Source organism: Prunus persica, chromosome G1 (assembly GCF_000346465.2).
Source record: "Prunus persica cultivar Lovell chromosome G1, Prunus_persica_NCBIv2, whole genome shotgun sequence".
NCBI lineage: Eukaryota > Viridiplantae > Streptophyta > Magnoliopsida > Rosales > Rosaceae > Prunus > Prunus persica.
In genome coordinates, this window is record NC_034009.1 from 29,707,311 (window position 1) to 29,716,890 (window position 9,580).

Consider the following 9,580-nt stretch of genomic DNA (forward strand, 5'->3'; position numbering starts at 1 on the left):
AGTGATATGATATTTGTATGGGGTGGTGAAATGTATCATGGAAGTCAGAATCCAAGAAAGAAATGAGATGATGCCATCCCACTCAAAACTGCATATACAAGACAGACAGACTGGGTGGTGCAATGCTGGATTCAGAGTCTCACCATAATTATGGCACTAGTTTGGAGTTGAGCTTGAGAATGAGATCATCAATTTAGATTCAAATTGAGTGTACACCACTATGAAGTATGAATCATACCATAGTATGTTTGGTTGCAACTCACTTCCACAATTGCAGGCATGGTATTGGTATCTTCTTTAAACAACATTTGGCATCTTGTGTGTTGTGTGTTGAGTGTTGGATTTAAATACAGTGTTTGTGATGAAGAGGACAATCTTGTAGATTTTGGAAATCAGGTTCTAATCTTTAGTGGACAGCACAAAATCTACTTTCCACAAGAATTGTAACTCAAGAATCCACACACACACAAAAACAACATTTCTCTGGCTTTTGTTTTTGGGCACTCTAACGGATAATGATGAAGGTCTTCTCTCTCTCTCTCTCTCTCTCTCTCTCTTATTTTTTCTTGAAATACCCAAATATCTCAAAGATCCAATATTTTCAGTTTTTCATGAACTGAGAGCATAATACATATTAGTAGCCGTAAGAAAATGAAAAAAGGAAAATCGTGTAGGCTGGCTTGTCAAGACCTAAGCACCAAGTGCAAGCTAAAAGAAATTCAACATTTCACCATTGCAGTAGAATTATCTGTATAATTTGTTTATGAAACCTATTGATCAGTGCATACAACATTCCTCAGAGACTTAGATTCCTAATAACAGCAACCCTTAAAATAAGCAAGACTGGAAAAAGAAAAATGTGGAATGTTCAGTAAAAGAAGTTGTACATCCAATCCAAGAGATTGAAAGACTTCTTCAACTTAGCCTGTATTTCTCATCCCCGCAGCGATCCCATTTATTGTGATGAGCAATGCATCTCTGAGTTTATTGTTATCGTCGTCACTTCTCAATCTCTTGAGTACCTCAACCTGCAACATGTTCAGAGGATTGAGAAAGGGAAGCCTGCTCTCAATCAGCTTCCTCAAGCTCCGATTATTCCCAGATAGCTTCTCATGCCCGCTAACCACCAGTACATACTTCTCTGTCGTTAAGAGCTCCTTTCTCAGTTCAGAACCAATGTGTTGCCTGCTTTCTGAGACAAGGGCTTCATCGTAGCGTTTGGCTATAGGAGTGTCTGCCTTCCCTAAAACCATCTCTATAAGGTCAAGGGTACACTGAAAGAAAGGCCACTCTTTGTACATAGCTTTTAAGTCTTCAGTGTGTCCCTTTTCACAAACCCCTTTTAAACCTGCTCCAACTCCAAGCCAAGACGGAAGAACAAATCTGGTTTGGGTCCATGCAAACACCCATGGAATTGCACGAAGATGTCCAATTCCTGTAGAGCTCTTTCTTCTTGTGGGGCGGCTTCCTATGTTGAGGAAGCCAAGCTCAGCCTGGGGCGTAGCCTCGTGGAAGTAGGCAAGGAACTCTGGATTTTCGTAGACTACGCTCTGATAGTTCTGGCAACTGATTTTTGAGATCTCCTCCATGAGGTTACGCCACTTTTCTTCCCGAGGTGAGAGTGGAGGGCGCATGGTTGCGAGCAGCACAGCTGTCGTGTAGATCTCTAGCTGCCTGACAGCAGTTTGTGGCAGCCCAAATTTTGCCTGAACCATCTCTCCTTGCTCAGTTGACCGTAGGCTACCCTGACAATTTTACAAGCCACTGAAGGTTACAGATCATTGGGTCGAAAGGTTTGTGTGTTTAATTACCTCATCAGGCATAAGTTACACAAATTCAGGAACCACAGAAAGAACGTACACTACACAATCCAACCTAGACACAGACACTGTTGACTACATTAAGATTTATAAACATTTAAAAGCTAGAACACAATCAAGAAAATGCAGGACTGGTGAATGGAAAAAACGAAAAAAAAAAAAAAGGGTTACCATAACAGAGCCAGGCGGCTGGGATTGAATGGCAAGATATGTAGGGCCACCTCCACGACCAATACTTCCCCCTCGCCCGTGGAACAGAGTAACCTTAATACCATATTCATTGCATGCAGCCACAACATCCTCTTGAGCTTTGTAAAGTTCCCATGCTGCAGTAAATCGTCCAGCATCTTTACCAGAATCAGAATATCCAACCATCACCTGTTGAATATAACTTTGTAAGCTCCACGAGATTCATGGGACCCTTCCAAAATTTACTCAAAACTGCTTTTTGATATAAATACCTCTTGAAGCCCATTATGGCTCTTGATTATGTGTTTCCGGTACCAATCAATGGATAATAATTTCCTGATCACTGAGCCAGCTCCTCTCAAGTCCTTCACAGTTTCAAACAGAGGAACCACCCGCAGCCTATACGAAGACATATATAAACATATGGTAATCAACTATATCTAGAACAAAACAAACCTGTAATCTAGCAATATCAACATATAGGTGTGCAAACTTACGTTCCGCCTGGACATGGCCTTCCAATCTCCCCACTAACAGAAAGTCGTGCATCTTTCTGCAAAAGCTCCACAGCAAGGACATCACTTGCCTGCCAATTACGAATTGCATGGCAACATTGTTGTCAATTTTATTACTCAACTCATTATAAAAACACTACTACTGGGGAAAAAAATCTCTTAAAATTAATGTGCCCAGCTTGAATATGAATCCGTTATAGAAGTGGTATGCCATACACGTGACGCCATAGAAATCACATAGGCTCCAAGTGATTCACTCCCTAGCTCAGCAGCTACACGAAAGGTATCCAGTACTTCTCTAATATCAGGAGAAACCTGAAAAGATTCCCACGGGCAGAGGCATAAGTCTCATAAGTGCAGTACGAATTCAGAAAATTGAGAGGTAAAGAGTAAATTAGAGCGTTCATGATAATATTAATAACGCAAAGGTTTTACGATCATTGGTCAGGGACAACACCTTTCAATTGGAATCCCCTAGTTTGATTCCTTACAATAACACCTGACAACCTAATAGCCAAGTTAGGAGTACCAGCCCTCTATAAAATTTGGATTGTGGTTCCAAGTAATAAGAAAAGAAGAAAATATTAACTAGAACAAAATTTACATTGTTAAATCAAGTTAATTTTCTTATATCTGTTAAATCTTGCGAATATTGATATTATACTAAGCTCAACTCATTTGTCTGATACTAAGCACTTTACCTCCATGCTTGGTGGGACTAGCGGCCTCTTCCCTTTGAGCTCTCTTGCAAGAAATTCCAGTTTCTTTTCTTCTTCCCACTCACTGTATGTACCCATCTCCAAATATTTGGTAATTGCATCAAATGTCTCAGCATGTCTACCAGATTCCTGCTCCATTGCAATCTTCAGTTAAAATATGTTACCAGAGCAAGAAACATCTTCCATGGCAAAATAAACACACCTGACGCAAGTCGAGCTTCATTAATACCATCCCAAAGGTAGCAACTCTTCGGATCAGATCAGCAAGTCGACCGTCAGCTAGCACTCCAGATCCACATGATTGCTGCAAAAGATGATGGTTGTCAATATTAGTTAGAAGTTGTACAGATGCAGATGTTCTAACATGTGTGTTAGTGTGCAGGTGCATGTGAGAGAATGGGCCAGAGAGGAGTGAGAGTTAAAGAGAGACTACCAAAGATTCATAGCATAGGAGCAGCGGTTCTAAAAGTTGGTCTGTCGTATCATAACAATCCCATGTATTGTACTCACAAGGAAGATTTTCAAGAAGCAGCTCCAATCGTCTTTGTGTCTTCATAAGCTGAACCCACAGAACACATATATACAAGCATGAGTAACGTTAAGGAAAAGAAATGACCCACTCATCATTCCTTTTCAATAAATCCTAACAACAGGTTGTCAGACAAGTACAAGCATGTTCCAGAAAAGAAGTCTCAAACCAACAGCACAAGAATATTAAATACAAACTTCACCATGTAGTCAATCATGACATACTTTACATAATTAAAGCATGGGTAGATAGACACTACCTTGTCTTTAACATTACCAAGAACAACTCTATACGGAGGAACTCCAGGTCTCTGAGGGGGCATTGGCTCTAAAAGCTTTCGGAAACTGGACCTTCCAACCTGGGATTCTGCAAACATTTTCCTTTGAGTAAGCAGTTGACTAGAACTACGAGAGGCAGACCCTGGAGATCCATTTTTTATCATATGCCCATTGTGAAGGGGATTCTGGGATGAAGGATCTGAGATTGGAGAGTCCTGAGCCTGACCACCCTAGCAAATGACAGATATAACAAGAATAGACTACATCATAAGTAACTACTCGCTATGATGAAATTTGTGGATGCAAAACCATGTAAAAATCAAAATCGATGCTAGACTCAAATGTCAGCATCCTAGAACTTGTTTCACCTGATGATTCGGCAGCATATAATCAGTCCGTGGAAGTTCAATTCTGGGAATGCATTCTACATGAAGAGGTAGATCGAAAAGGATTCAGAAACCATGAATAATATCATTCATCAAATACATTAGGTGCCACATAAAGAAATACTTTAGGGAAGGAAACCAAAACAAAATACTGAAAAGCAAGAATTATTAGTATGAATTGTAGGTGAGGGAAAGAATTAGAGCTCTATTACAGGCAATAAAATAATATTTCTCAGACAAATTAAATTTTGATTTCCTCCAGACTTGATAATGAATTAAACTCCAGAGGGATCGTCTCATAAGCATTGCAATGAAGAACTAATTCTTTGGGGATTGATGTGGGTTCTCCTGGTAACAGACTCGAGCAAGTTTTCATCTATGCAACAAGGGATGGCAACATATGCCATAAAATAAGATTACTTTTATAAAGATTTTTTTAAAAAAAATCCCTTGGAATCCTGATGTACTGTATGCTGCATAACTAAACAATTACAGTTTTGAGAGGATAATCAGATGTCACCAGTGCAAGAGGGTTGATCAGCTCTAGCTGGAAGTTGTGTTGGAAGGGTCCCACCCTGTTGCTTCAAGTTCAACTGATGTCTACCAAAACACTGATTCCAACTCTCTTGCCGATCCTCAGATGAAGTTTCTGTAGAGAAATTTTAATTACCTCAAAATTTTAAAATGAATCGCAAGTTTTGTGAACATGTATGATTAAATTTAAAAAAAGATGGTGAATCCTCAAGAAGTTCCAGAGAGATTACCAGTAGGCAGTAGAAAATTCAATTTAAATTCATGCAACATACAAAAGAATGTAAACAAAAAGAGAAAATACCAGAGGCATCAATTTAATTACTTTTAAGTAACCAAGTGGTCTATCCCCTGCATGGTAGAAACTACAGTAAGCGTTTATGGGCATATGACAATGTCATTCAACATTCTTTCTTCTGCCTACAGAACTATCTAGAGATTCACAATTTTCCAATTCATACGATCAGAACCTTAAACCAACTCAATCCCACCCAAAGCTGTTACACTCCCCTCGCCCCCCCTTCCCTCCCCCACCCCAATGACTCAATATATCAATGCAAAAAAACTGCAACATGCCAAACCTTGCTCTAAAATTTCATCTGCCAGTCTTGACAATCTATCACTGCACCGATTCATGGATAATTCAAACTTGAGGTGATCAACTTCTCGGATGTAGAGATCAATAGCCATCCACCTAGATAAAAGTGAGACATCTTTTGTGACCTGTACCAAAAGAAAGAGTCAACAGACAAATGAAAAACAACATAACACCACACAAAAGAATAAATAAATAAATTTAGCTACCTTACAAATTTTTCATAGAAACAATAAATTTATGTAATAAACGATGAAAATAGTTCCTGCAATTGGTGTTCAGTTTCAGGTGCAAGAATATTAATTGTCCATACAAGACACAAACACACACCACCTCCTAGACACACAAATCATCAAATCTGAGAAATAAAGCACGGGTTTCAGTTGAAGAAAACAGAAAACCCCATGACTGAGCGTGCAACAGAAAAATAACATAGAAAGCTTCTACTCTTCAATCTTGATATATATATATATATATATATATCACACAACAAAATGAAAGACTATTTCATGATTGGGAAATATTTTATTGAAAGAATAGGACAATCATGCAAGTAGGAAAGTTTTACAAATTAGAAAACATTAGGACCTAGAATTACCTTTGCTGTTACATTAGGATTTCCATCTCTATCACCCCCCATCCAAGACCCAAACTTGATTGGTGTGCAAGTTAATGGAAGTGGTTTTCCGGTATGCTGAGTAAATTAGAGAAAATCTTATGAGAAAAAATACAGAACCACAGGAGATAGGATATGCATATAAAGAAACTAGTAATAACAGAACTGAGAACCTTCTTTAAAGCATTGCTAACTCGACGTAAATAATGAGGTACAGCTGTCCAAAGGGACTGCTCCACAATGTTCAAACCTGTGGTAATGATGTACAAAATTCTGTTGGTTAATAAGAGATACACAAGTTTCCAAAGAACCAAACGAAAGCTTGTGAATATCATTAGGTTCCAATCCAATATTCAAGTATTTTACCTGCCCTTGCTTCATCAACCGGTGTAGGTTTATGGCGCCTAAGCTCATCTGTCTGCCATATCGAAGTTATCTCTCTCACCTTCAAAAGCAATAACCAAAGGGAAAATTAGCGAAAATGGCAAGGAATGTGCTAAAGGCTTTTAGAAGAAGAGAACAAGGCTGGAAAAACAATACCAGATCTTCAATCAGCATTTCTTTGTCTTCATTAGTAATTTCAGGTCGGCCCTTGTAATCTAAAAGATGCTACAGGGAAATACAAATTATAAATAAAAAGAAATCTTCAACATGTTTAAGATTATTAAGCAAAAGCCACCAACAACTCACAGCAATTCTTATGTGTTTGTATTGCAAGGTACGGCGATTAATTTGTGTAGGATGTGCAGTAAGAACAATTTCAACCTTCTGCAGCAAGAAAATTTGGAGAATGAGAATAGAAAGACGGATAACAAGAGAGGTCACTCAACGAAGATTAATACAGGATTAGGCCTCCCTATTTCTCAACCCATGCATACAAACAAACGAAGACAAAAATAAAAGACTAGAAGCAAAAGAACCGAGAAGAAACCTGGTTGCAGACATTATTATAAAGATCATCTGGGGAAAAACCACCATGCACGAGCTGATTAAAAATATCATCACAAGATTTTGCAAGAGATGCCTCATTTGAGTCATTTCGTTGCTTGCGAACCCTGCACAAAGCAACAAATTTCCATCCATAATTTTAACCAGAAAGCTAATAAAATTCAGAAAAAGCTGATGATGAGATTACCTGTGATGGGTTTCGGCAATGCCCATCAAATTGAGGTAATGGCTGAAAGTGCGAGCGAGGACCAAAGCCTCTTCTAAGCCCATCTTCGACATTTCTGACGCCAGCTGCTTCTCCAGGACGTCCGCAATGTCCACTATCCCCGCTATCCTCATATTACAAGCACTCTGAAGACACACACGCACACATTCAAAACGAAAAAAATCCCCATTCACTATCAAATGTCTTAATTTAAAATTCATCTTCGACCCTCTGTTTGGCTGCTGAGAAAATCTAGGAAATTATCAACGCACTCTAATCATGCCACTTTTTCTTTTTCTTCCCCTCGGGAAAGCAAGCGAGCAAATAAAGCAGGGAATGAGGGATGGAAGGGAGAGTGAAACCTGAGCGAGGATTCGGGTCCTTTCAACTTTCTCCATGATTTCGCTGCGGACCTCTCGCTGCAACACTTCTTGAAGAAGGCTGCCCAGCATTCTACAATCGTCCTGGAAGCTCTGGAACGAGATTTCCTCTGCTATGTCATCCGTCGTGTCCGTCATTGTTGCAACAGAAGCACAGATACAGAGAGAGAAACAGAGAGGGAGGCAGTTTTAGAGAGTGAAAGTGTCCTTGTGTGAGTGTGTGTGTGCGCTTTAGAGAGAGAAAGTGAAAGCAAAAGAAGCAGAGGAGAAGATGAAGCTTGCGATGGTGGTGGTGGTAGTGGTGGCAAGAAGAGAGAGGGAAGGAGCGAGAGAGTCTCAACGTACGGATATTCAGGAGGGTAAACGTGGGTCCTACTATTACCGTATGAATGCCAAGGATTTACTCCCAAGTGGCACTCTCCCCTGAGTTTAAGGGCAGACTTATAGGCCTGAAAGAAGCTCTGTCACTCTCTCCTCTATGACCAGGTGAAATTAATATTATTTAAAAATAACGGAGTTTGCTATACACATTTTATGCATACTAGCTCCTTTGCACGTGCTATCACGTCTGCAAGAGATTTTTTTTAATAAAAACTTAAACCTAGGAAAAGGAAAATCATTTATATTCTGGTTAGTCGGGCTTAGTAAATCATATTATGTGAAGATTTTATACAAACGGACCCACAACTTATTATTATCAATATTAATATTATTTTCAACTTGACCATTGGATATTCGATAAGTGTGGCATTTTATACAAATATCTCGGTATTATTAATAGTGAAACCACTCATTTTTGTTTTTTTATAATAATGTTGTGGGGCTTCATATTCTTCAACTGTAATATTATTCCGGTATATTCCTAGCATAATCCCTTCCAGGCTTCATTTTTATATTTTATGCCCAAAATTAATTTAACACATGTTGCACCACTTGTGCATCCATGATCTATGGTATAGGTCGAAAAGGTAAAAGCTTATATATCAGTATAAAAGAAAAGTCTAAAAAGGAACAGGTAATAATGTTATATAAAAAATAAATAAATAAAGAGTTGAAGGGATTGTCCTCGTGAAATCTTGGTTAAAAGTGACCTTGCTCAATTTTACTCTTTTCAACTGCCAAAAGAACAAAAGTGTGACAAACTTTATACATATTTTACTTTTGCATCACTCTATGACGAGGCGAAATCTATCTACATCTAGTAGTCTTGATCAAGGATGATTAAGCACATTTCGCTCCCTTTTTCTCAAGTTTGGGTTGAAAACTTGGGGTTAGAGGCCCAACAAATAAAGCAGACTAATGATAATGGCCCTACTAGTGGGTCTTCTCCAAGTTTAACGAGCCCATTAACCCCAAGACCAAAAAAAAAATTAAAAATGAAAGTGACCCCCTTGATTCCTTTATAAAAGCATTTTCACCAGTTAGCCCCTTGCCAGTCATGGCAAGGGGAGCTATAGAGCAGCTACTATTCACATGAATAGTGGCTGTCCTAGCCCCCTCATCAAAGTGTGTTTCCAGCAGTTTAGTCTTGTCATGACAAATACTATTCATTTTTTTGTTTTTTTACAACTTTGTTTACTTAAACAATTAATTTGAATAATATTTTCGGATAAGATTTTTGGGTTCCTACGTGTCAATACTATTCATATTGGATAAGATTTTCGGTTTCAAATTTCAAATAAATTTCAAATTTCAGATACATTTCAAAATTCAAATTTCAGATAAATTCAAAATGTCAAATTTTAGATACATTTCGAAATTCAAATTTCAGATAAATTTCAAATTTCAATTTTCAGATAAGATTTTCATCCTCTAAGATTGCGCCACATGTCATATCTATCTGTCTAAATTTTTCTATAAAACCAGAGG

General features: G+C 38.4%; 1 protein-coding gene across 1 annotated transcript; it reads right to left on the reverse strand.

The window, feature by feature from the left end:
* On the reverse strand, positions 703-8,133 carry LOC18791377 (phosphoenolpyruvate carboxylase 4). Its single transcript, XM_020554552.1, has 20 exons — positions 7,694-8,133; positions 7,314-7,477; positions 7,110-7,233; positions 6,869-6,946; positions 6,719-6,787; positions 6,545-6,623; positions 6,352-6,428; positions 6,161-6,256; positions 5,549-5,690; positions 4,957-5,085; positions 4,419-4,474; positions 4,032-4,280; positions 3,677-3,802; positions 3,446-3,547; positions 3,226-3,372; positions 2,741-2,839; positions 2,507-2,595; positions 2,282-2,408; positions 1,992-2,198; positions 703-1,745 (listed from the first exon to the last, which is right to left on the reverse strand). Exons 1-20 carry the CDS (start codon positions 7,847-7,849, stop codon positions 921-923), a joined length of 3,141 nt encoding a protein of 1,046 aa, XP_020410141.1. The 5' UTR covers positions 7,850-8,133; the 3' UTR covers positions 703-920.

What these genes read in the sequence shown, in the direction of transcription:
- LOC18791377 (XM_020554552.1), bottom strand. Translation starts at nt 7,849, where the DNA reads ATGACGGACACGACGGATGACATAGCAGAGGAAATCTCGTTCCAGAGC. An exon ending in ATCCTAATGTAACAGCAAAG is followed by an intron (nt 5,691 to 6,160) that starts GTAATTCTAGGT and finishes CTTTTGGTACAG; the next exon opens with GTCACAAAAGATGTCTCACT. An exon ending in TGATCAACCCTCTTGCACTG is followed by an intron (nt 4,475 to 4,956) that starts GTGACATCTGAT and finishes CTCTTCATGTAG; the next exon opens with AATGCATTCCCAGAATTGAA.